General features: G+C 47.7%; 1 protein-coding gene across 1 annotated transcript; it reads right to left on the bottom strand.

Moving 5' to 3' along the window:
- Positions 1 to 44: 44 nt before the first annotated feature.
- Positions 45 to 27,263, bottom strand: PCYOX1 (prenylcysteine oxidase 1). Its single transcript, XM_073569086.1, has 6 exons — positions 27,107 to 27,263; positions 16,561 to 16,767; positions 12,195 to 12,369; positions 11,018 to 11,229; positions 2,643 to 2,795; positions 45 to 1,858 (listed from the first exon to the last, which is right to left on the bottom strand). The coding sequence occupies exons 1-6, from the start codon at positions 27,207 to 27,209 to the stop codon at positions 1,206 to 1,208; spliced, it is 1,503 nt and encodes a 500-aa protein (XP_073425187.1). The 5' UTR covers positions 27,210 to 27,263; the 3' UTR covers positions 45 to 1,205.
- Between the last annotated feature and the right edge of the window lie 677 nt (positions 27,264 to 27,940).

Here is a 27,940-nt window from a genome sequence, read left to right as displayed (position 1 = left end):
CTTCAACCCATCAGTTCGGCTCAGTACACAAAGATTTTTCAGGACACGTTACTAATTTTTCCTTTATTATTTTTTCTTCAAAATTTTAAACATTGGTGTTAACAGCTCATCTACTACCAGCGTGAGAATAGTGGTATGACTACTTTGCTGATATTTTTTTTTCTTCCTTAACATGGCAGAAAATAACAACTATCAAAAAGGAGGCCTGGATGTCAGAACCTCAGTTTTCATAGTTTGTAGTTACGCATGAGGAGCGAACGTCTCAATTCATATCAATAGAGATCTTGTTTTCATGTAACAAGATCCAAAAATGTTCGCAAAAATGAGAAACTGAAGAGGCCTTAGAGGCTCTACTCAGATCTATTTTAAGGCAAAGTTAGTCCAGTGTACACAGGGCCTATTGTAGGTCATTGGGGCCCTCCAGGTGCTGACTGTGCATTACATGTCCAGACTGAGCATGTGTGACTATTAACACTGGGCACATTTGTGAGACATTCTGCAAAGGAATTAATAGAAACCCAGAGACGCCATAACTTGATTAACAGTGATAGCTACAGACATACTGTATTTTTTTTATTTTTAATTAAAATTGAAAAATCTGAACTTTTTTGCCCGATCGAAAAGAAAAAATTAGAAAAAGGGAGTTATATTGCAGTCAATGGGATTGCATTTCAGAAAACTATGATTAAACTGTTTGTAGTTTAATTATACACAGCATTGTCCTGGCAAGACTACAAGCTGTGGTGAGGCGGACATTAATCCACCAGTTGAATGCATAGCTGGCTGCAGTATAAATCACAGATGGATTGGTGCTGGCAGGTTATAGGTAAAGGGGGATGTCTGACGAAAGGCATTTATGGCATATCCAGAGGTGGGACCTGTACCTAGGAATCTCCAGAATGCGGGTTCTCAAGATTCCTTGGTGGTCAAACACCTCCCAGAACAGCTGAGTCAGTGGACCTCTGTTTTTGAGAGAAATGTATGACCTGCAACCACCAGGCATTTATAGTAATGTCTTTCGAGAGGCAGACCTTTAACCATTTTCAGGTGTCATGAAAACACAGATAAAAGCATTGTGCGCAAGTGACTGGCTAAATAAAGAAAAAGTTGGCAGAATTGACCTTTTTCATTCAACATGTTATCAGAAAGTGAGACAGGTTTCTGGGTGAAAAATTACAGATGATGTTTAGTAAAAATAAACAAAATTATAACTCAGACTTGAGACGTTCGGCTAGATCCTCCTGGTCGATTTGTCCATCTTGCCCATACCAGCGGTGGTACGACAAAAGGGCAATATTCTTTGCGGAGATGGCACACATCTCCATGGCACTGGCTGCCAACTCTATACTGTTCAGATAATAAATGTCATGGTGCAATATTATAGGGGGTAGTTTTTCAGGAGGGTCGTACTGGGGATAAGCCAACCATTTCTTTACAATAACTGCATGATAGGACTCGAACAAGAGACGCAACTGTTCATCAGTGAGGGGCTCCGGTGAGAAGATCTTCCAGACTTTGGTATCAGAGGACTTGGAACTTTCAGGCTCTGGTTTCACAGGAGACACGGCACCGATGCTATTGATGAAGAGTTTGGGTTCATCAGTGGTTAATATTTCTAATACAGAAAACTGCGATGGCTTCGGGTAACCAAAGAAAGACGAGTTGATCTGCCCGTGGACAAAGGTGGCCACCGTCTGCTGGTATGGCTTGGAGGCTTCGATTGGTAGGTTAAAGTCGAGGAATTTAATGTTGGTAATTTCCTTAGCGAGTGGAGTAGCAATGACTACAATATCATACAAGCCTAGTGAGGGCCCTTGGTCAGTCTCATAATTGACTTCATACAGTTTCACTGTATTTCCTGAAATAAAATGGCAAATAATTAATAATGAGAGCTAGATATAGAAGCACAAACATGGCGTAAAATATTTGGAATTGATATGTACAAAATGGAACTAGAGAGTGAACCATAATCGATAATTCTGCTCCTTGGAATAGACTTTCTGAACTTCTAAGGTGCCAGCCCTTTCACTGACATCATTAGGAAAAATGGGGGTCCGGAAGCCTCTTACACAATATATTCTAAACATATAGTTTCATTATTTGGTTTTATTTTTAGATATACAAATCTTATTAATTAAAGGAATGAAAGTTCCATAATGGTGGCTAAACTAACGCTTAAATTCTGCTCTCAATCTCTAAGAACGGCATTTATAATTTCGCAATCCTAGTGCAGCATCCACTTGACGCGAATGTGAGTTGCTAATAGTTTGCTATGACAACAAAGGGCCTGCTGATGGCCCCAACCCCCAACATAATGGTGCTCCCATGAAGCCCAGCCACATACACCAAAATGTGAATTGCCCCCCTTTTTTCCTCACCTCAAAACAAGGATGTTTAAAAAAAAAAAAAAAACCAAGCACATTCGGTGTCAACGCATCTGTAACAGTCCAATTTCTCAAAATACTTAAAACAGGTTCTCCCCATTCAGAGAATCTTCAAAATTTTTGTCCCACCTACTACAACCCCCGATGCAGTAAGGTATAAAAAGGGAAGATGCACGTAACCCCATGCAGCCTCTTAACTAATGGCCAGGGTTGAGTTGTGGAGCCAGCAAAGATTAAAAAAAATATAGAGAAACTCACCTGATTTTGTAGGACGAGCCTTCTCTTGCACAGAGGTAACTGTTCCCTTAACTAGTTGGGCCTTGGAAGCATAGAGAAGCCCGATGCAAACTAGGTTGTTACCTCCTTCCACTGCCCAAAGTCCGGAATCCGTACCAGCTAGAGACACGGCCCCTAGAAAACAAATATTTAGAATCATTATAACTAAAATAGCAAAATTATAGGTTCTGCCACCTGTCGTTTGCTCCAACTTATGCAACACAACTCATAGTGCTCCAGTTTTTAGCAAGACTATAATTTCCACTTGTTGACGGCATACAGGGATTTTAATTTTTTTACTTTAAATATTTTTATTGAGTTTCAACATTGATATGAAAACAGAGTATTCCAATAATGTTTAACACTAAAAAAGTTGACGATTATTAATGTGAAGTTATCGTTTATAGGTATGACCGGCTTGATTGGGCATTAATGTAAGCTCTTACATGAACCAAACAATTGTGTGTGCTAGAGGCATGCAAAGAAAAAAAAAGAGGAAAGTGAAAGAATGGGAAGAAAAAAAAGGTGGGGAAATACCACATCTACCATGACGTTCTATTTTATGTATTATTTTCTGACAACCAGATTGCCAGATCATTCCCCTCACTGAAAAATATCCAACACGTCCATTGGCGATGAAAAGCTTTGAGGCGAATGCTTTGTGTAATCATGTTCCATTTTCATAATATTGTTAACCTCTTCCACCCATTTTCCCAAAAGTGGGAGTTTTTGTGGATTTACAGTACTTTTTAACACCCTAAGACCCTTCCTGCCCCCCCCCCCCCCCCCCCGGAAGGACACAAACAAGGAATTATCCTTCTTCCAATGATTAGTGGCCGATGAATACTCTAACAGGAACCCCCTAAAGTCTACAGTATGAAGCTTCCTTTCTTTCTGGTTAGTAGGATTGGAGAAACAGGAAGGGACAACCATTTCCTCTGACCGGTGGAATTTGGAGGCTACTTTGGGCAAGTAAGTTGGACCTGGCCTAAGCACCACCCTGTCATCCAGGAACTGTGTATATGGAGGGAGTCTAGAAAGAACCTGGATGTCACTCACCCTCCACGCAGATGTTAATGCAACCAAGAAGGCTGCCTTAAGGGAGAGCACCTTTACCGAAGCTGAGCTAATAGGCTCAAATGGGGGCTCCGTCATAGCTGTGAGAACCAAGTTCAAGTCCCATGGCATAATCCTTTCTTTACGAATGGGCCTAGATCTACTTGAGGATTTAATAAATTTGGCCACCCAATAATTACCCGCGATGTCACAGCTAAATAAGGCCCTCAGGGCTGATACTTGGACCTTAAGGGTACTTGTGGAAAGACCCATCTCCAGACCCCTTTGAAGGAACTCCAGAATTTGACCTACCGGCACCCCCTCCACGGCTCTAAATTCTGAGACAGAAATTTCCTCCAGGTTCTGGCGTAGATCCTGGTAGCAATTACCTTCCTACTCTTTAGGAGAGTGACTATAAATTTGGGAGAAAACCCCTTACCCCTCAGTAACGGCCTCTCAATTTCCACGCCACCAGGTGAAGCCCCGTCCCACGGATCGCAGACCAACATGGTTCTTAGCCATGAGAACCACGCCCTCCTGGGCTAAAAGGGGACAATTACTATAACTCTTGCCCTGTCCTCCCTGATCTTTCTCACTAGAGGTAAAAGGGCTACGGGGGAAAGGCATAACTCAGGTTGAAGTTCCACTTTATCAAGAAGGCATCTACCACCAGAAGATTCTCTCTGGGGTTGAGAGAACAGAATCACCTCACTTTTCTGTTTTTCCTCGTGGGAAAGAGGTCTATGTCTGGCTGACCCCATATGGCTGACCCCTGTAATGGCAAACAAAGGTTTCTGTACCAAATATTAAGTTCTGTTTTTCTATTGTATCCAATATTTATTTCATGCAATAAAATGCAAATTAATTATGTAAAAGTCATACAATGTGATTTTCTGGATTTCATTTTAGATTCTGTCTCTCACAGTTGAAGTTACCTACGATAAAAATTACAGACCTCTCCATTCTTTGTAGGTGGGAAAAATTACAAAATCAGCTTCGGCAGTGTGTAAAATAGTTATTTTTCTCACTGCATGAACTGAGATTCTGTATAGTGGAAGAGAGGCACTTAAACCTGTATTTAGTTATGTCTAATTATATGCGTAAAGAAAAAAGTAAAACATCTGCAAACTGTCTCCCATCAGGGAAGACCAGATTCCATTTCAGGAGCTCATAGACTGGCAGATTCCTTTCCAGTCTAGGTGCATCACCCTCATTCTGATCCATTGAACACCTTCTGCGACGTGCCGGACCTCTGTGGCAATGGTAGATCAGGAGATCAGTCATATATTCAGTACAGTCCAAAAGTTTGGACACACCTTCTCATTCAAAGAGTTTTCTTTATTTTCATGACTATTAAAATTGTAGATTCACTCTGAAGGCATCAAAACAATGAATTAACACATGTGGAATTATATAATTAACAAAAAAGTGTGAAACAACTGAAAATATGTCTTATATTCTAGGTTCTTCAAAGTAGCCACCTTTTGCTTTGATTACTGCTTTGCACACTCTTGGCATTCTCTTGATGAGCTTCAAGAGGTAGTCACCGGAAATGGTTTTCACTTCACAGGTGTGCCCTGTCAGGTTTAATAAGTGGGATTTCTTGCCTTATAAATGGGGTTGGGACCATCAGTTGTGTTGTGCAGAAGTCTGGTGGATACACAGCTGATAGTCCTACTGAATAGACTGTTAGAATTTGTATTATGGCAAGAAAAAAGCAGCTAAGTAAAGAAAAACGAGTGGCCATCATTACTTTAAGAAATGAAGGTCATTCAGTCTGAAAAATTGGGAAAACTTTGAAAGTGTCCCCAAGTGCAGTGGCAAAAACCATCAAGCGCTACAAAGAAACTGGCTCACATGAGGAAAGGAACACCAAGAGTCACCTCTGCTGCGGAGGATAAGTTCATCCGAGTCACCAGCCTCAGAAATCACAGGTTAACAGCAGCTCAGATTAGAGACCAGGTCAATGCCACACAGAGTTCGAGCAGCAGACACATCTCTACAACAAGTGTTAAGAGGAGACTTTGTGTAGCAGGCCTTCATGGTATAAAAGCTGCTAGGACACCACTGCTAAGGACAGGCAACAAGCAGAAGAGACTTATTTGGGCTAAAGAACACAAGGAATGGACATTAGACCAATGGAAATCTGTGCCTTGGTCTGATGAGTCCAAATTTGAGATCTTTGGTTCCAACCACCGTGCCTTTGTGCGACGCAGAAAAGGTGAACGGATGGACTCTACATGCCTGGTTCCCACCGTGAAGCATGGAAGGGGAGGTGTGATGGTGTGGGGGTGCTTTGCTGGTGACACTGATGGGGATTTATTCAAAATTGAAGGCATACTGAACCAGCATGGCTACCACAGCATCTTGCAGCAGCATGCTATTCCATCCGGTTTGCGTTTAGTTGGACCATCATTTATTTTTCAACTGGACAATGACCCCAAACACACCTCCAGGCTGTGTAAGGGTTATTTGACCAAGAAGGAGAGTGATGGGGTGCTACTCCAGATGACCTGGCCTCCACAGTCTCCAGACCTGAATCCAATTGAGATGGTTTGGGGTGAGCTGGACCATAGAGTGAAGGCAAAAGGGCCAACAAGTGATAAGCATCTCTGGGAACTCCTTCAAGACTGTTGGAAGACCATTTCCAGTGACTACCTCTTCAAGCTCATCAAGAGAATGCCAAGAGTGTGCAAAGCAGTAATCAAAGCAAAAGGTGGCTACTTTGAAGAACCTAGAATATAAGACATACAGTATTTTCAGTTGTTTCACACTTTTTTGTTAATGATATAATTCCACATGTGTTAATTCATAGTTTTGATGCCTTCAGAGTGAATCTACAATTTTCATAGTCATGAAAATAAAGAAAACTCTTTGAATGAGAAGGTGTGTCCAAACTTTTGGTCTGTACTGTATGTTATCTGGCAATGTCGAGGGCATCACAGAATGGTCTTAGGTTGCTTGGGTCTTTCAAAATATTCAATGTTCCATTTTTCAAGACCTGCAGCCAGAATAAGTACCCCCAGGGGTATCCAGAAAAAAACTATAGAAATCAAGCTTCTAAAAACTCCAGACTTTAATTGAAAAAGTTTAAAAACACATGGAATCAAGTATCATGGTGATCTATGCATGGAGCAACGCGTTTCAAACGCCCTTCCGGCGTTCTTTCTCAAAGCTAGTGAACATAGAATTCCCACAGGGTGTTATAGACGATCACAACCAATGAGAAACACTTACAAAAATCATGTGCCACTATAAAACCAACATAGTTTCACCAATCAGATGCTAAAGCAGAATTTAAAAAATACAATACAAGTACTTAAACCAGATGCGTTTTTGTTTTTTTTGAGATACGAATCTGTATATATCACAAGTCATTTTATTATTGGATTATTGGAGGACTTTTGTACTTACCGGAAACTTACATCTGATCCAACCACCAGAATGCAAGGGGATACCCACAAAATTATTGAGAAGGGATATGCTTTGGGAGTTCTTACAAAGTCTCAGTGGGATTATCTAATAATAATAAATTGCCCTACCCAAGGTCTACAAAGTCACTAATCCACAGCCAATGAGGCCCATTATTTCTGGCATAGGGTCATCCACGGGTACATCTTAGCGAGTGCTTGGATTCCCTTCTTCAGCCTTTAGGTCAGCGAATTCCGGGCCTTCTTAATGACTCAACGGATAAATTGGATCCATTTTTTTATATTACATGGCCCAAAGATTTTTCCTGGTTGAGCTGTAGCAGCGCTGTACACTTCTATTCCACAGGATATTGCCATAGAGGCTGTAGAATATCACTTGATCAGATATAGTGATTACTCCCAGAATTTGTGTCTTTACATAATTCAGGTTACACAATTCTTAATGACATGTAATTATTTCTCCGTTGATCAAAAATTTTATCTTCAGTACAGGGGAGTTTCCATGGGTTCGAAACATTCACCCGCCTTGGCTAATTTAATCATGACGTACTGGTAGGAGAATTATCTGTACAGTGATCATAATCTATTTTTTTTCACTGGTATTCGGGTATGGCAGATACTTTGACGATCTCTTGTTCATTTGGAGGGGGGTGGTGTGTCTGCTATACCAGAATTTGTTCAATACATTAACAATAATCAGTGTAGTTTGACTTTCGTGTATTCTGCTAACCTGTCATCTATTTCATTCCTAGATTTACATTTGGAGGGTGCATGTGACATGCCTATATCTACATCTACCTATATAAAACCATTATCAGGTAATACAACACTGCATGCCGGCAGCAGTCATCCGGGACATACTGTGTACTCAATCTCGGTAGGTGAACTTACTTAGGCCGGTTTCACACGTCAGTGTCTCCGATACGTGTGGTGACAGTTTTCTCGCGTACCAAAGACACTGACACATGTAGACCCATTCAAATGAATGCGTCTATGTACATGTGCGCGTTTTTTCACGGACCGTGTGTCCGTGTGCAAAACATGCAGACATGTCCGTTTCCTCACGGACACAAGGACCGCAACACGTGCCGCACACATGCACACGGAGGACAGTGCACACTGTCCTTCGTGTGTACTAACGGCCGCCGGGGAAGTAACGCTACTGTAAGCTGCTGGTCCCCGGCGGCTGGTGCTGAACGCGCCTGTCATTATTCTGCCCTGCTCGCCAGCGAGCAGGGTGAATGAATGAAATGAAAACCCAACGTGGGGTCCCCCTTTTTTTAATAAACCAACTTGACAAAACTCACAGGTGCGGTAGTCAGAGGAGTTCAGTTTCACATTCATTCATTCTCCTCTGCTCGCGCTGATCACGGCAGAGCAGGGGATAATGAATGAAAGCCGGCTTCAGCACCAGTCGCTGGACAACAGCGCTTACTGTAGTGCTCTTCCCCGGCGGCCATCCGTGTGGTCCTGATGCGGCACACGGATGCCACACGTGTGCCGCACGTACTACACATACGGACACTGATATCTCCGGTACCGGTTTTTCCAGTACCAGAAATTTCAGGACGTGTGAAACCACCCTTAAAGTGCATATATCAGAATATCAGAACAATTAACCAACATCATTTCTTCTTCCAGCTCCAACCGCACAGTTTCCCATGCATCCAAGCACTTTATTACGTGCCATGAACGTCGCACAGCTTCTTTTAAGGTTTCTGGCATTGAATGAGTGTTCAGATTGCCTCGAGGTGAAGACATCGAGAGACGTCTCTTAACCAGAGAAGCTTTTTGGATGTACACTCTCGGCACCTGTTTTCCTATGGGTTTAAATGCCTGAAAAGAGATCATGTTACATTACTAAATTCTGTATAACTGTTAGGAGTTTTCCTGCTTTAAGTACTTGTATATTGTATTTTATGCATTATCTGTTTTGTGAAACCATGTTGGTTTTATTGTGGCTCAATGACATGATTTTTGCACATTTTTCTCATTGGTTGTAATCGTGTATAACACCCTGTAGGAATTATGCTCACTAGAAAGAAAGCTTGAAGGGTGTTTGAAACGCGTTGCTCATGCACAGATCACCATGATACTTGTTTCCATAAGATTTTAAACTTTTTCAAATAAAGTTTGGAGTTTTTAAAGGCTCGATTCGTATAGATTTTTCTGCGTGTAGCGGCATGTATCCCCACTTCATCCCACGGGTTGTTCAGTTGAGCTTTATCACCCTCAGGAGTACTCAGGCCATTTTCTCAGAGGGCATCAAGTAGTGGTTTCAATACTCTTCTTTTAGCAAGTGTCATTCGGGATAGATCTGACAGCAATCACTTGCATTTTCCATTGGAGTCAACAGAGCTCAACTCCCTTGCTGTCGTCATAAAGGCCTCTTTTACATTGAAAAAATGTATGCGATGGATAATGTCCCTTGGACGCTCAGGATCTGGGCCACCAGGGCCTGGTGTAAGGTGTGCCCTATCAATCTCCAGCTCCTTATCAATAGGCTCACCAAGGATATAACCCCTTGTGTACTGATGCTTTCAGGTATACCCCTTATTCAGATATTATTGCGGCAATTGCAATTTTCTTGGTCATCAACCATATTAAATACACTATTTGCTGACTGTGAAGGTCCAGTGTTGGTTTATAAGCATTATGATGATCACAACTTGTACGACATGGTCCTCTAGTCTCTGTACCTTGTCAGTAAGCTGTGACCGGCTACACGTGAGGGAATGTATTTTGGATTTGTACGTGGTCTGCAGCCTCTGTATATATTGCTCCATGTCGTGTTTAGTTGGGATAGATGCAATATGATGTTTCAAATCAATTATGGCTTTCTCCATATCGGAATCCCTTGTGCCACACGGGAAAAGGAGCCCTCTGATAAACGCTGTATACCAGACGTGCTGATAGAGATTGGGACCTCAGATTAATCTCTGGTCTCTTGTCTTCCTTTCCCATAACAGACAGCATGTGGTAGGCCGTAAATTGCTTGTATGGTCTCAGGAGAGCTCTTCGTGTGTGTCCTCTCAGTGCCATGTCCAGGCCATGCCCACCAGTGATTTTAATAATTGTTGGTGATTTGAGAAACAAAAAGGTATATTAGAAAGTTGTAAAATGTTTCAATTCACAGCCATCAAGTGTGCTCCCTACATATTCTGATGGCCCCGTTCTCAGCTACATGCAGCTAGCCGAGGCTTCAAGGTGGCGGCTACATTCATTTTACTCTCTAAAGCAGGGGTCCCCAACCTGTAGCTCGGGAACCACATGAATTGTGGCTCGCGACTGTTTGCCAGCTTGGTGCATTAGGTCCAGGTCTAGCAAACGGGTATGAAGAGTACATCTCAAAATGGTGAATTTTGTGAGTAGCCCTGCACAGCAGTAACCCTGCACAGAAGAGCAGATCTGGATGCACATTTACTGGTCTTAGGGGCTTAGAGATATTTTAGGTATAGTACGCTGGAGGATGGTACTACCAGTTAGAGGAGGTGCTCAAAGCTGGATGCGACAGTGTGTTGGGAGTCCTTGATGGGAGAATACTGAATGGGGGGATTGTGGGAACCCCTGGATCTACTGCTCTGGAGTAATTTCTGTGGAAAAGCTCTGGTTATCATTATACCTGTAATGGGGGCTTTAGATGACACTATTTTTAAGGGGGGTGGGAGCTGGATGTGGCTCGCGCCCCTCTCTCAGTGCTGAATGTGGCTCGCGACCCTCTCTCTAAGCTGAATGTGGCTCTCAAGGTCAGAAAGGTTGGGGACCACTGCTCTAAAGCATAATGACAAATCACAAAATTTTCAAAGTTTTGTACTTGGCAGAAAGACTGAGGGGAGTTGGGCACTTTTGCACTCCAGTTTGAGCACTTACCAACAAAGCCGTTGATTTCCGCTCCCTGCCCGTAGTTGACTCTCATAGCTGGAACCACGATCTCATTGATGAACCTCTGAGAGAAGCCAGCTTTCTGCATAACTTCATCTATGGTCACATTTACCTTTGTGGTGAAATCATTTCCACCCATAGCATGAAGCAAAGACTCGGTGCTGGAAAACGAATAGTCAAAGGTCTGATACCGGTAGATCCTGTCAACAATAAAATAATCGGAGTTAACTACATATGACATCAGCCGACTGGGCCAAAGAAGTGCAGAACAAAAAAAAAAAATAAGACTCAGACTCTCAGATGGCAGAAATGTGGAGCTTCAGGCGCAACAAGAAAAAAACAACAATATTCTCTATTACACAGAGAAGAACTAGAATAAGGACACACAGAGCTACTTAATTGCATCCAGTTTACATGATAAGGGCTAAGTAGAATAATTGTTCTCCATTTCGAACCTTCATGAACGTAACAAAATCCTTAGCACTTCTAGCAAAAATTAGTTCAGGTGTTTAGGAAATCCAATGGGAAATACCCGAGTGGCAATTAGTGATAGGGTTCTGAGCTGTGACATGGTAAAGTGACCCAAACATCTACGGTGTAATGGATGATGTGTGGTGAAACCACAAAAGTGGATTAACCCCTGCAGTCTTTCAAAAATGTTATTGCAGTTGCTATAAAATTAGAAGCATTGCGGGCAGAATGGACTCTTGTTATTTTTAACGAAAGGGATCATAATGGAAGGACAGACTATTTCATGGATATGTTTCTAACAGGAACCTGTCACTTCATTTAGGCTACTGAAACCATGGGTGGCATGAATCAGTGGTTGCCTACAAGATTGCAGGAAGGTAGATTTTTCTCTGAAATGCTCCGACTTCTCCCAGCGCCGATGCACATTACTGTCCGGTCTCTCCCATTTGTGTACATATTGGCCGGGGGTGGCGCTGGACTAGTCTCCTTTTTGACCCCTGGCCGGTATGAACGGATCTTAACTGGACATGTTAACACTGCCTAAGGCAAAATGCTATGGTTGATTTAGAGGCCATGTACTGTGCCTGATGGCTGCCAGGCACCCAATTGTCACTGATGGGGGGGATGGTAAGAGGCAGAAAAAGCAAACAATGTAAGATATCCTGTATAACGTGTGAATCTAAAATTTACAAACCTCATGAATTTATCCATCATGTCTTCCACCCACATGTACATTCGCAGGAAATTGAGACCATAATTCCAGATCATTTTGAAGATATTAACCAAAAACCATTCACTCTCTTGAAAAACAAACTCATCTCCATTATAGATTCCAACCAGATTTCCATTCAGTGTGCGAGTATTGAGACCTAGAAGGAAGAAGTCACGGGTTACATCCCAGGCTGTCATTACTTACATAGAAAAAGGGCTGTAAAGACTCAAAAGCTATATGTCTTATTGTCTGACATCAAAATCTGTCACTTACTGACTAAGGCAGGATCTAATACAGCTTAAGGGAGGAGTCAGACAGCTGTATAACTTGGATGAGGATCACAGCGCAATGCTCGGACTGGCCGTCAGCTCTCCCAACTCAAGGGTGACAGCTCCATAGAAATACATGCTGTCACGCTCGGGCGAGTCAAGGGCCAGTCCGAGAATTGCGATGTGATGTTCGAGTTATACAGCTGTCTAACACTTCCCTTATGCTGTATTAGATCCTGCCTTAGTCAGTAAGTGACAGATTTTCACTTGAGACAATTAGACGTAAAGCTTTTGAGTCTTTACAGCCTTTTTTCTATGTGATCTTCGTCCTGAGTTAAATGGCCATGTGGCTCTTCCCTAATAATCCAACTGTCCAAATTTCCTGCAGAATGGACCTACACTTTATACACAAGTCTTCCATGTTCCATAGACCTACTCTTTATACACAAGTATTCCATGTTCCATAGACCTACTCTTTATACACAAGTATTCCATGTTCCATAGACCTACTCTTTATACACAAGTATTCCATGTTCCATGGACCTACTCATTATACACAAGTATTCCATGCTCCATGGACCTACTCTTTATACACAAGTCTTCCATGTTCCATAGACCTACACTTTATACACAAGTCTTCCATGTTCCATAGACCTCTACACTTTATACACAAGTATTCCATGTTCCATGGACCTACTCTTTATATACAAGTCTTCCATGTTCCATGGACCTACTCTTTATACACAAGTCTTCCATGTTCCATAGACCTACACTTTATACACAAGTCTTCCATGTTCCATAGACCTACACTTTATACACAAGTCTTCCATGTTCCATAGACCTACTCTTTATACACAAGTCTTCCATGTTCCATAGACCTACACTTTATACACAAGTCTTCCATGTTCCATAGACCTCTACACTTTATACACAAGTATTCCATGTTCCATGGACCTACTCTTTATATACAAGTATTCCATGTTCCATGGACCTACTCTTTATATACAAGTATTCCATGTTCCATGGACCTACTCTTTATATACAAGTATTCCATGTTCCATGGACCTACTCTTTATACACAAGTCTTCCATGTTCCATGGACCTACTCTTTATACACAAGTCTTTCATGTTCCATGGACCTACTCTTTATACACAAGTCTTCCATGTTCCATAGACCTACTCTTTATACACAAGTCTTCCATGTTCCATGGACCTACTCTTAATACACTAGTCTTCCATGTTCCATGGACCTACTCTTTATACACTAGTCTTCCATGTTCCATAGACCTACTCTTTATACACAAGTCTTCCATGTTCTATAGACCTACACTTTATACACAAGTCTTCCATGTTCCATGGACCTACTCTTTATATACAAGTATTCCATGTTCCATAGACCTACTCTTTATACACAAGTCTTCCATGTTCCATGGACCTACTCTTTATACACAAGTCTTCCATGTTCCATAGACCTACACTTTATACACAAGTCTTCCATGTTCCATAGACCTACACTTTATACACAAGTATTCCATGTTCCATGGACCTACTCTTTATATACAAGTATTCCATGTTCCATGGACCTACTCTTTATATACAAGTATTCCATGTTCCATGGACCTACTCTTTATACACAAGTCTTCCATGTTCCATGGACCTACTCTTTATACACAAGTCTTCCATGTTCCATGGACCTACTCTTTATACACTAGTCTTCCATGTTCCATGGACCTACTCTTTATACACAAGTCTTCCATGTTCCATAGACCTACACTTTATATACAAGTATTCCATGTTCCATGGACCTACTCTTTATATACAAGTATTCCATGTTCCATGGACCAACTCTTTATACACAAGTCTTCCATGTTCCATGGACCTACTCTTTATACACAAGTCTTCCATGTTCCATGGACCTACTCTTTATACACTAGTCTTCCATGTTCCATGGACCTACTCTTTATACACAAGTCTTCCATGTTCCATAGACCTACACTTTATACACAAGTCTTCCATGTTCCATAGACCTACTCTTTATATACAAGTATTCCATGTTCCATGGACCTACTCTTTATATACAAGTATTCCATGTTCCATGGACCTACTCTTTATACACAAGTCTTTCATGTTCCATGGACCTACTCTTTATACACAAGTCTTCCATGTTCCATAGACCTACTCTTTATACACAAGTATTCCATGTTCCATGGACCTACTCTTTATACACAAGTATTCCATGTTCCTTGGACCTACTCTTTATACACTAGTCTTCCATGTTCCATGGACCTACTCTTTATACACAAGTCTTCCATGTTCCATAGACCTACACTTTATACACAAGTCTTCCATGTTCCATAGACCTACACTTTATACACAAGTATTCCATGTTCCATAGACCTACACTTTATACACAAGTCTTCCATGTTCCATAGACCTACTCTTTATACACAAGTCTTCCATGTTCCATGGACCTACACTTTATACACAAGTCTTCCATGTTCCATAGACCTACTCTTTATACACAAGTCTTCCATGTTCCATAGACCTACACTTTATACACAAGTCTTCCATGTTCCATGGACCTACTCTTTATACACTAGTCTTCCATGTTCCATGGACCTACTCTTTATACACAAGTATTCCATGTTCCATGGACCTACTCTTTATATACAAGTATTCCATGTTCCATGGACCTACTCTTTATACACAAGTCTTCCATGTTCCTTGGACCTACTCTTTATACACTAGTCTTCCATGTTCCATGGACCTACTCTTTATACACAAGTCTTCCATGTTCCATAGACCTACACTTTATACACAAGTCTTCCATGTTCCATAGACCTACACTTTATACACAAGTATTCCATGTTCCATAGACCTACACTTTATACACAAGTCTTCCATGTTCCATAGACCTACTCTTTATACACAAGTCTTCCATGTTCCATGGACCTACACTTTATACACAAGTCTTCCATGTTCCATAGACCTACTCTTTATACACAAGTCTTCCATGTTCCATAGACCTACTCTTTATACACAAGTATTCCATGTTCCATGGACCTACTCTTTATACACAAGTATTCCATGTTCCTTGGACCTACTCTTTATACACAAGTCTTCCATGTTCCATGGACCTACTCTTTATACACTAGTCTTCCATGTTCCATGGACCTACTCTTTATACACAAGTCTTCCATGTTCCATAGACCTACACTTTATACACAAGTCTTCCATGTTCCATAGACCTACTCTTTATATACAAGTATTCCATGTTCCATGGACCTACTCTTTATATACAAGTATTCCATGTTCCATGGACCTACTCTTTATACACAAGTCTTTCATGTTCCATGGACCTACTCTTTATACACAAGTCTTCCATGTTCCATAGACCTACTCTTTATACACAAGTATTCCATGTTCCATGGACCTACTCTTTATACACAAGTATTCCATGTTCCTTGGACCTACTCTTTATACACTAGTCTTCCATGTTCCATGGACCTACTCTTTATACACAAGTCTTCCATGTTCCATAGACCTACACTTTATACACAAGTCTTCCATGTTCCATAGACCTACACTTTATACACAAGTATTCCATGTTCCATAGACCTACACTTTATACACAAGTCTTCCATGTTCCATAGACCTACTCTTTATACACAAGTCTTCCATGTTCCATGGACCTACTCTTTATACACTAGTCTTCCATGTTCCATGGACCTACTCTTTATACACAAGTCTTCCATGTTCCATAGACCTACACTTTATACACAAGTCTTCCATGTTCCATAGACCTCTACACTTTATACACAAGTATTCCATGTTCCATGGACCTACTCTTTATATACAAGTATTCCATGTTCCATGGACCTACACTTTATACACAAGTCTTTCATGTTCCATGGACCTACTCTTTATACACAAGTCTTCCATGTTCATTGACTATGAGAACTGCTATGAATAAAGCAGCCACACAGCAGTCCCAACAATACTAGATTATTGATACAGTCTGTGCATTTCTCTGTTCTAAACTAAAGGTTCTTATGTCTCTTATTTTGGCTGCTACTCACCCAACTCTTTCACAAATGATTTCATGTGCAGATTCAGAGGGTGTATAACGGACCCCCCAGATTCATAATGCTTCCCTTCCATTTCTACGGTTGAGAGGCGACCTCCTACCTCTCCCTTTTCAATTATGTCAATCTGGACATGGTTCCCAAACTTCTGTCGCAAGAAATAAGCTGTGGATGTTCCTCCGACCCCAGCTCCCACAACAGCTAAAAAAAAAGTAAATCATATTTTAGCAGATCAAAAAGCAGATATTAAAGGTCCTGTTCACATAGCTTTTTTCCCCCCTCTCTGTTTAATTTATACAGTAGAAAAAGTTACCAACGTATACAATAACGGGAGTGACCATCAGTGGCATCCATCACCCACAGGCTAGTGGGGCACTCATTAAACAGATGTTATGGAAAGTAATTGAAAACTGCATGACAAACACATGCAAACATTTAACGCACGTCTGTGATGATACGATCAGTGGTTTTCGTCACCTATGGGTTGACCTTACACATTATTTTTTGCAGTTTGCTGACATTGGCCAATGGAGTCCAAAAAGACCCTTTTGGCCACCATGTGACTAATTGACATCTATGGACATGTAGAGCATGTATGTCGGGAGCTTGGATCTTTCCTAGTGGATATGCTAATAGTTGCTAACATTTCTGTAGAGGGTATAGGAATGTTTAAGTCCCACCAATCCAACCCCTCCCAGAAATGCCCCCAACCCTCCTGAAAACACCCTCGACCCATCCATTGTTTTTTAGTGGGGTTTACATAACTTTCAGTATTGGACTCCTCAAATTTGCCAGGAATGTGTCTGAAAATTCGAGACAGTCCTGCAAAATTCGGAACAGGTTTGCATGCTACGAAAAATCAACTGTGAACAGACCCTGTAAGGGCTATGTCATTCACATGTACAAGGCTGTGTCATTTCTCGTGTACAGCACCATGGAATCAAATCATCATTTTTTTTTTACACATCTAAAATTAAGAAAGCTAAAAATCGGAAGTTTTGAGTTTGCCGCGGTAACTGACCATAATCAATATGTCGGCTCTGTCTTATTAACAAACATTTGGTAAAAGCGGTACATCACAGTCGCAAAGGGTGCAAACGGACCCTGAAAATAGGAGGGCTCGTCAAGATCCCCAGGAAAGCACTGCTTTCAATTATATAGGTGTCCAGTAAGCAGAGAAGCACTGGTTCCCACCTGCACCATTGCTATATGCTTACTAGTGCGGGGGGGGGGTGCGGAAGGAGATGGGCGCCATGATGACATCACATCCTCGCACCATCTGCGCCGGGCCAAAAACTGCAGGAAGGAGAAGTGAAGCTGCATGGCTCATCATGGAAGCAGGGTTATGCGAGTTTCAGTCTTTTAATTCACTAAAAAGGGGGCAATGTCATATGGAGTCAGGCACAAAGCGGGCATTATTAATATATGAAGGGGACCATTATAAATAGAAAACCCAACCCTGATCGAAGGAACGCGATCACAGGCAATAACACGTTACAAATCTAAATCTAGGTTATCTCCCTGCCAGTTCTTTAGTCATAGGGCCCTACAGGCTGACTTAATAAGGAAAGTAGTCCTAGCTGCCAATCTAATCTCGTCAGTGGAGATGTCAGCCGAGGAATCTGCCGCTTTTTTGGTAGAGAGGGCACAATCTCATCCCTTAGGTTATATGCGCACGTTGCGTATTTGCTTGCAGAAGTTTCTGCATCTCTTGGCAGAAAAACCCAGTGGAAAATACGCGCGTTTCTTATGCGTTTTTGTAAATCCATAGAGCTAAATAAAGATATATTATTAAAATCATTACATACTATGTTCAAATGTATATTGTTTACACACAGAAAACGAAAAAAAAATTTTGAATTAACCTACATATGCTGTAACAAAACAGCAACTGTCAGAAATCTGCCCGAAACGCAATGTTTATTTAAAAAAAAAAATAATTAAAAAAATTGCGTGGGCTCCCGCATAATTTTCATAACCAGCAGAGGAAAAGCTGAGGGCTGATGTTATATTTCTGGGAATGAGCCAATAGCCATAAAGGTTCCCAGGCTATTAATATCATCTCACAGCTGTTTGATTAGCCTTTACTGGCTAGTTTACAGGGGAACCCCAGAAAAAAATTGACATGGGGTCCCCCCCTATAAAATTGAACCAGCAAAGGCAAGGCAGACAGCTGTGGGCTGATATTAATAGCCTGGGAAAGGGCCATGGATATTGGCACCCCCCCAGGCTAAAAACATCAGCTCAAAGCCATCCCAGAAATGGTGCAGCTTATAGATTTTCTCTTGTTACCCTTGCGAAAATAAAAAAAAGTTTGGGTCTAAAGTAAATTTTTGGTGAAAAAAGTTAAATGTTCATTTTTTCCTTCCACATTGTTTCGGTTCTTGTGAAGCAACTGGAGGGTTAATAAACTTCTTGAATGTAGTTTTGAGCACCTTGAGGGGTGCAGTTTTTAGAATGGTGTCACTTTTGGGTATTTTTTGTCACATAGACCCCTCAAAGTCACTTCAAATGTGAGGTGGTCCCTGAAAAAAATGGTTTTATTAATTTTGTTGGAAAAATGAGAAATCGCTGGTCAACTTTTAACCCTTATAACGTCCTAACAAAAAAAAAATATGTTTCAAAAATTGTGCTGATGAGAGAAAAAACAGACGTTACAGACAGATTTCTCTACATGGTCATCTGATTAGGTTGTAAACTGAGCTTTGAGCGAGAGACGCCATCCGTTCACTTCCTGAGATGGAACATTCTAAAATTATGGCCTTATTCCAACTAAAATGTTGCACAATTTTCGAGGATAGAATAATTTTACTTATGTTCATTCTTCTCCAACTTGAAATATTCTTCTATATTGCGAAAACCTTTCAAACAACACATTCAGGCAGAACATATTGCAAATCTAAAAGGGTCGACTATAGTCCGTGCTATACCTTGCCAGCGCCCAGGGCAAAGCAAACACTGCGCCCCTCTTGAACCCAGTAATAACGCCCCAAGAGCCAGTTTTAGACAGGCCAGGAACAAGTACAACGCTCTCATCAGAATCCCAGAAAAGCAGAAGCCTATCAGATAAGGAGGTCAAAGGAGTCACTCTGCACCCTGGCTTCTGTCCGGGTAATGTTTCACCTTTCCAGATATGCACAAAAGTGTGTTGTTTTTTTCGGGGGGACAGGGTTTAGGAACCATTCCAGAGGAAACCCTGACGCTGTGCTTAGTGAAAAGCAGAGTATATGTGTGAACTTACCATATACTCTCCAAATTTGTGCAACAGAGACCCGGCCGGCAAAGGACTCACAATGCAGAGACATTGCCTCACCTGTACCGAGGTCCTGTAGGGGTTATGCCTGTAGGAAAACGGGTGGTGGGGCAGGGAGCTCACGGATCCATCACAGGGTCCTAACTGTATCTGCATCATGCACCAGCCTCATTTTTGGTCTTAGCGATTCCTCTTCTTTGGGGGCTCAAAATGGCAAATGAAAGTTGCGGGGTTTTTTCGCCTTTGAAATTTTGAGCCCAGAGCAGCGAAATGTGGCTCCCCTACGTCCCCCACGCTTGTAGACTATGAAGCTGCAGAGGCTGGAGGACTTGTCATAATGATGCACTCGGGTGGGATTATTTGTTTTAAGGGGGAATTATTACTTGGTTAGGGGCCACAATAGTCGACTTATACCCCACAAGGAATCTGGCTTCCTCATCATCGTATGAGTACAATCTCAAATTGTGTGTGGGATAATTGCAGGTGGCAAAAAAAAAGCAAAAATATAAACTGCCCGCGGCCATGTTCGGCTTCTGGGAGGTTATACGGACACTGCACAGGTATGGTCACCAACTGCAGACGTCCTGGGGGGCTCCGAACACGCATAAGGCCTCTTTCACACTTCAGTTTTTTACAATCAGTCACAATCCGCCAGGTTTTGAAAAAAACGGATCCGCCAATTTTTTTTGAGGATCCGTTTTTTTCCCCATTGACTTCCATTATTGGCGGATTGTGACGGATTGCCGTCCGTTGCATCCGTTTTTTTTTGCGGATCCGCCAAAAGTTGCTGTCCGTCACCATCCTCAAAGATTTCAAAACGGAGCTTGCAACGTTTTTTTCTCTGGCCGATCCTCCAGACACTGTTTTAACCCGAAATTCTTTCTGGGTGCCGGACAAAAAAACAAAATTCATTTTCTCTCTCTGTCTCTTTAAAATTCTTCATTTGTCGGATCCGTCAAAAAAACGGACGGGTGGCATCCGTTGTCATCAGTACTACAACGGATCCGCCATCCGTCCTTTTGGCGGATTATGACTGATGAAAAAAACTGAAGTGTGAAAGAGGCCTAACCCTGCACAAATGCAACAAGGAGTCCTGCGATCTACAAGGCTCGGAGGATCCTCTGGAGGAACAGACTAATGGCTGCTTGGATAGTGTGCAGACCGCAGGGCTCAGGTGCGCTGCTGGGATAGTGGGCGGACCACAGGGCTCAGGTGTCTGCAGAGCTCAGGTGTGCTGCTGGGATAGTGGGCGGACCGCAGGGATCTGGTGTGCTGCTGGGATAGTGGGCGGACCGCAGGGATCAGGTGTGCTGCTGGGATAGTGGGCAGACCGCAGAGCTCAGGTGCGCTGCTGGGATAGTGGGCGAACCGCAGGGCTCAGGTGTGCTGCTGGGACAGTGGGCGGACCGCAAGGCTTAGGTGTGCTGCTGGGATAGTGGTCGGACCGCAGCGCTCAGGTGTGCTGCTGGGATAGTGGTCGGACCGCAGAGCTCAGGTGTGCTGCTGGGATAGTGTGCGGACCGCAGGGCTTAGGTGTGCTGCTGGGATAGTGGTCGGACCACGGCAGAGCTCAGGTGTGCTGCTGGGATAGTGCGGACCGCGGCAGAGTTCAGGTGTGCTGCTGGGATAGTGCGGACCGCAGGGCTCAGGTGTGCTGCTGGGATAGTGGGCGGACCGCAGGGCTCAGGTGTGCTGCTGGGATAGTGGGCGGACCGCAGCGCTCAGGTGTGCTGCTGGGATAGTGTGCGGACAGCGGCAGAGCTCAGGTGTGCTGCTGGGATAGTGGGCGGACCGCAGTGCTCAGATGTGCTGCTGGGACAGTGGGCGGACCGCAGGGCTCAGGTGTGCTGCTGGGATAGTGCGGACCGCGGCAGAGCTCAGGTGTGCTGCTGGGATAGTGCGGACAGCAGGGCTCAGGTGTGCTGCTGGGACAGTGGGCGGACCGCAGGGCTCAGGTGTGCTGCTGGGATAGTGTGCGGACCGCGGCAGAGCTCAGGTGTGCTGCTGGGATAGTGGGCGGACCGCAGGGCTCAGGTGTGCTGCTGGGACAGTGGGCGGACCGCAGGGCTCAGGTGTGCTGATGGGATAGTGGGCGGAACGTAGGGCTCAGGTGTGCTGCTGGGACAGTGGGCGGACCGCAGGGCTCAGGTGTGCTGCTGGGACAGTGGGCGGACCGCAGGGCTCAGGTGTGCTGCTGGGACAGTGGGCGGACCGCGGCAGAGCTCAGGTGTGCTGCTGGGATAGTGGGCGGACCGCAGGGCTCAGGTGTGCTGCTGGGATAGTGGGCGGACCGCAGAGCTCAGGTGTGCTGCTGGGATAGTGGGCGGACCGCAGGGCTCAGGTGTGCTACTGGGATAGTGGCCGGACCGCAGGGCTCAGGTGTGCTGCTGGGACAGTGGGCGGGCCGCAGGGCTCAGGTGTGCTGCTGGGACAGTGGGCGGACCGCAGGGCTCAGGTGTGCTGCTGGGACAGTGGGCGGACCGCGGCAGAGCTCAGGTGTGCTGCTGGGATAGTGGGCGGACCGCAGGGCTCAGGTGTGCTGCTGGGATAGTGGGCGGACCGCAGGGCTCAGGTGTGCTGCTGGGATAGTGGGCGGACCGCAGGGCTCAGGTGTGCTGCTGGGATAGTGGGCGGACCGCAGGGCTCAGGTGTGCTGCTGGGATAGTGGGCGGACCGCAGGGCTCAGGTGTGCTGCTGGGATAGTGATCGGACCGCGGCAGGGCTCAGGTGTGCTGCTGGGATAGTGGGCGGACCGCGGCAGGGCTCAGGTGTGCTGCTGGGATAGTGGGCGGACCGCGGCAGGGCTCAGGTGTGCTGCTGGGATAGTGGGCGGACCGCAGGGCTCAGGTGTGCTGATGGGATAGTGGGCGGAACGTAGGGCTCAGGTGTGCTGCTGGGACAGTGGGCGGACCGCAGGGCTCAGGTGTGCTGCTGGGACAGTGGGCGGACCGCAGGGCTCAGGTGTGCTGCTGGGACAGTGGGCGGACCGCGGCAGAGCTCAGGTGTGCTGCTGGGATAGTGGGCGGACCGCAGAGCTCAGGTGTGCTGCTGGGATAGTGGGCGGAAAGTAGGGCTCAGGTGTGCTGCTGGGACAGTGGTCGGGCCGCAGGGCTCAGGTGTGCTGCTGGGACAGTGGGCGGACCGCAGGGCTCAGGTGTGCAGCTGGGACAGTGGACCGACCGCGGCAGAGCTCAGGTGTGCTGCTGGGATAGTGGGCGGACCGCAGGGCTCAGGTGTGCTGCTGGGACAGTGGGCGGACCGCGGCAGAGCTCAGGTGTGCTGCTGGGATAGTGGGCGGACCGCAGGGCTCAGGTGTGCTGCTGGGATAGTGGGCGGACCGCAGGGCTCAGGTGTGCTGCTGGGATAGTGGGCGGACCGCAGGGCTCAGGTGTGCTGCTGGGATAGTGGGCGGACCGCAGGGCTCAGGTGTGCTGCTGGGATAGTGGGCGGACCGCGGCAGGGCTCAGGTGTGCTGCTGGGATAGTGGGCGGACCGCGGCAGGGCTCAGGTGTGCTGCTGGGATAGTGGGCGGACCGCGGCAGGGCTCAGGTGTGCTGCTGGGATAGTGGGCGGACCGCGGCAGGGCTCAGGTGTGCTGCTGGGATAGTGGGCGGACCGCGGCAGGGCTCAGGTGTGCTGCTGGGATAGTGGGCGGACCGCGGCAGGGCTCAGGTGTGCTGCTGGGATAGTGGGCGGACCGCGGCAGGGCTCAGGTGTGCTGCTGGGATAGTGGGCGGACCGCGGCAGGGCTCAGGTGTGCTGCTGGGATAGTGGGCGGACCGCAGGGCTCAGGTGTGCTGCTGGGATAGTGGGCGGACCGCAGCGCTCAGGTGTGCTGCTGGGATAGTGGGCGGACCGCAGGGCTCAGGTGTGCTGCTGGGATAGTGGGCGGACCGCAGGGCTCAGGTGTGCTGCTGGGATAGTGGGCGGACCGCAGGGCTCAGGTGTGCTGCTGGGATAGTGGGCGGACCGCAGGGCTCATGTGTGCTGCTGGGATAGTGGACGGACCGCAGGGCTCAGGTGTGCTGCTGGGATAGTGGACGGACCGCAGCGCTCAGGTGTGCTGCTGGGATAGTGGGCGGACCGCAGGGCTCAGGTGTGCTGCTGGGATAGTGGGCGGACCGCAGGGCTCAGGTGTGCTGCTGGGATAGTGGGCGGACCGCAGGGCTCAGGTGTGCTGCTGGGATAGTGGGCGGACCGCAGGGCTCAGGTGTGCTGCTGGGATAGTGGGCGGACCGCAGGGCTCAGGTGTGCTGCTGGGATAGTGGGCGGACCGCAGGGCTCAGGTGTGCTGCTGGGATAGTGGGCGGACCGCAGGGCTCAGGTGTGCTGCTGGGATAGTGGGCGGACCGCAGGGCTCAGGTGTGCTGCTGGGATAGTGGGCGGACCGCAGCGCTCAGGTGTGCTGCTGGGATAGTGGGCGGACCGCAGGGCTCAGGTGTGCTGCTGGGATAGTGGGGGCGGACCGCAGGGCTCAGGTGTGCTGCTGGGATAGTGGGCGGACCGCAGGGCTCAGGTGTGCTGCTGGGATAGTGGGCGGACCGCAGGGCTCAGGTGTGCTGCTGGGATAGTGGGCGGACCGCAGGGCTCAGGTGTGCTGCTGGGATAGTGGGCGGACCGCAGAGCTCAGGTGTGCTGCTGGGATAGTGGGCGGACCGCAGCGCTCAGGTGTGCTGCTGGGATAGTGGGCGGACCGCAGGGCTCAGGTGTGCTGCTGGGATAGTGGGCGGACCGCAGGGCTCAGGTGTGCTGCTGGGATAGTGGGCGGACCGCAGGGCTCAGGTGTGCTGCTGGGATAGTGATCGGACCGCGGCAGGGCTCAGGTGTGCTGCTGGGATAGTGGGCGGACCGCGGCAGGGCTCAGGTGTGCTGCTGGGATAGTGGGCGGACCGCGGCAGGGCTCAGGTGTGCTGCTGGGATAGTGGGCGGACCGCAGGGCTCAGGTGTGCTGATGGGATAGTGGGCGGAACGTAGGGCTCAGGTGTGCTGCTGGGACAGTGGGCGGACCGCAGGGCTCAGGTGTGCTGCTGGGACAGTGGGCGGACCGCAGGGCTCAGGTGTGCTGCTGGGACAGTGGGCGGACCGCGGCAGAGCTCAGGTGTGCTGCTGGGATAGTGGGCGGACCGCAGAGCTCAGGTGTGCTGCTGGGATAGTGGGCGGAAAGTAGGGCTCAGGTGTGCTGCTGGGACAGTGGTCGGGCCGCAGGGCTCAGGTGTGCTGCTGGGACAGTGGGCGGACCGCAGGGCTCAGGTGTGCAGCTGGGACAGTGGACCGACCGCGGCAGAGCTCAGGTGTGCTGCTGGGATAGTGGGCGGACCGCAGGGCTCAGGTGTGCTGCTGGGACAGTGGGCGGACCGCGGCAGAGCTCAGGTGTGCTGCTGGGATAGTGGGCGGACCGCAGGGCTCAGGTGTGCTGCTGGGATAGTGGGCGGACCGCAGGGCTCAGGTGTGCTGCTGGGATAGTGGGCGGACCGCAGGGCTCAGGTGTGCTGCTGGGATAGTGGGCGGACCGCAGGGCTCAGGTGTGCTGCTGGGATAGTGGGCGGACCGCGGCAGGGCTCAGGTGTGCTGCTGGGATAGTGGGCGGACCGCGGCAGGGCTCAGGTGTGCTGCTGGGATAGTGGGCGGACCGCGGCAGGGCTCAGGTGTGCTGCTAGGATAGTGGGCGGACCGCGGCAGGGCTCAGGTGTGCTGCTGGGATAGTGGGCGGACCGCGGCAGGGCTCAGGTGTGCTGCTGGGATAGTGGGCGGACCGCGGCAGGGCTCAGGTGTGCTGCTGGGATAGTGGGCGGACCGCGGCAGGGCTCAGGTGTGCTGCTGGGATGGTGGGCGGACCGCGGCAGGGCTCAGGTGTGCTGCTGGGATAGTGGGCGGACCGCAGGGCTCAGGTGTGCTGCTGGGATAGTGGGCGGACCGCAGCGCTCAGGTGTGCTGCTGGGATAGTGGGCGGACCGCAGGGCTCAGGTGTGCTGCTGGGATAGTGGGCGGACCGCAGGGCTCAGGTGTGCTGCTGGGATAGTGGGCGGACCGCAGGGCTCAGGTGTGCTGCTGGGATAGTGGGCGGACCGCAGGGCTCATGTGTGCTGCTGGGATAGTGGACGGACCGCAGGGCTCAGGTGTGCTGCTGGGATAGTGGACGGACCGCAGCGCTCAGGTGTGCTGCTGGGATAGTGGGCGGACCGCAGGGCTCAGGTGTGCTGCTGGGATAGTGGGCGGACCGCAGGGCTCAGGTGTGCTGCTGGGATAGTGGGCGGACCGCAGGGCTCAGGTGTGCTGCTGGGATAGTGGGCGGACCGCAGGGCTCAGGTGTGCTGCTGGGATAGTGGGCGGACCGCAGGGCTCAGGTGTGCTGCTGGGATAGTGGGCGGACCGCAGGGCTCAGGTGTGCTGCTGGGATAGTGGGCGGACCGCAGAGCTCAGGTGTGCTGCTGGGATAGTGGGCGGACCGCAGGGCTCAGGTGTGCTGCTGGGATAGTGGGCGGACCGCAGGGCTCAGGTGTGCTGCTGGGATAGTGGGCGGACCGCAGAGCTCAGGTGTGCTGCTGGGATAGTGGGCGGACCGCAGCGCTCAGGTGTGCTGCTGGGATAGTGGGCGGACCGCAGGGCTCAGGTGTGCTGCTGGGATAGTGGGGGCGGACCGCAGGGCTCAGGTGTGCTGCTGGGATAGTGGGCGGACCGCAGGGCTCAGGTGTGCTGCTGGGATAGTGGGCGGACCGCAGGGCTCAGGTGTGCTGCTGGGATAGTGGGCGGACCGCGGCAGGGCTCAGGTGTGCTGCTGGGATAGTGGGCGGACCGCAGGGCTCAGGTGTGCTGCTGGGATAGTGGGCGGACCGCAGGGCTCAGGTGTGCTGCTGGGATAGTGGGCGGACCGCAGAGCTCAGGTGTGCTGCTGGGATAGTGGGCGGACCGCAGCGCTCAGGTGTGCTGCTGGGATAGTGGGCGGACCGCAGGGCTCAGGTGTGCTGCTGGGATAGTGGGCGGACCGCAGAGCTCAGGTGTGCTGCTGGGATAGTGGGCGGACCGCAGGGCTCAGGTGTGCTGCTGGGATAGTGGGCGGACCGCAGGGCTCAGGTGTGCTGCTGCCATCACACACCTGCACATATGTCTGCACAAGTTTAGGGAAAAGGAGAGAATTGCTGAATATTTTTCAAACTTTCTCCCATTGTCTGTCGCGACCTGTCCCCTGGAACCCAGTATATCGGGACAGAAGCGGCAGAGCTTCGTTGTCGTCATCTGCAGATTAGCGCCTGCCGGTACGGACCACCCTCATGCACCACTCGTGCTTACCGATCTTGTTGGGTGCATGCCGCAGGTCCGGTACCGCTGCGGTCCGCAGGCTGCACAGGATTACCCCGCACAGCATAGAGGAGACGGCGGCCGAGAGCTGCATGGCGTCCTGTGGGCGGCCCAGTCCGGACTATAGTGCGCATGCGCGCCTCTGCCATCTTGCGGTTTCCTGTGTGCTTTGATCCCGTTCACATTACCATTTACAGATCCCCAAGGAGGAAAGCAGATACCGCTACTGTCAGGACTGGCAGAGGGCTTTCACCTTTATATTTTAAGGGGGCAGGTTTTGGTGCTTCGACTTTATCTGGTAAAGTTTTTGTGCCTGTGAACAGGGGGCTCCCTCCCTGTAGGGGTATTCCCAGCTCATACACATACATCTACCCTGTCTGCCATAGATGTAGATATATCCACTAAGAGGACAAGCCCCTGTCCTGAGAACAGCTTGTCACATGCTTTCAGCGGGACGCCGACCACCTCTGGAGTCACAGCGGTGGCCAGGCCTGTTCTCAAAATAGTCACAGGTCCCATTAGTGGAGCTCGTTTCTGATATGTCCAGGGCCGGGATAAGGTATTTTGGGGCCCTAGGCAGATAAAGCCACTGGTGCCCCCCCTACCCCACCCCCAAGCAAGGGAATGGATCAGAGACTGTGGTAACATGCTCCCCTAACGCAACAGGGCTCCCAACTTGACTTTATTTTTTCTCAACATCTTATCAAAAAAATCACAGCCAGACAATATTTTTTACGGACACGCTGGAAATCCATAATAACTCATCCTGATTATCACTGACCCGTGTCTACAGGCCGTAATTCTGACTTCACAAGGGGGCAATTT

The sequence above is a fragment of the Dendrobates tinctorius genome, unplaced genomic scaffold (genome assembly GCF_039654945.1).
Source record: "Dendrobates tinctorius isolate UK_male_01 unplaced genomic scaffold, ASM3965494v1 ptg000022l, whole genome shotgun sequence".
Taxonomy (NCBI): domain Eukaryota; kingdom Metazoa; phylum Chordata; class Amphibia; order Anura; family Dendrobatidae; genus Dendrobates; species Dendrobates tinctorius.
This window is presented reverse-complemented; position numbering and strand designations above follow the sequence as displayed.

Bases quoted from the DNA above. Each gene is read 5' to 3' on its own strand.
- PCYOX1 (XM_073569086.1), bottom strand. From the start codon at position 27,209: ATGCAGCTCTCGGCCGCCGTCTCCTCTATGCTGTGCGGGGTAATCCTG. The intron at 12,370-16,560 runs GTGAGTAGCAGC...TCTTCCTTCTAG, and splicing joins ATCATTTGTGAAAGAGTTGG to GTCTCAATACTCGCACACTG. The intron at 1,859-2,642 runs GTGAGTTTCTCT...ATTTTATTTCAG, and splicing joins GGCTCGTCCTACAAAATCAG to GAAATACAGTGAAACTGTAT.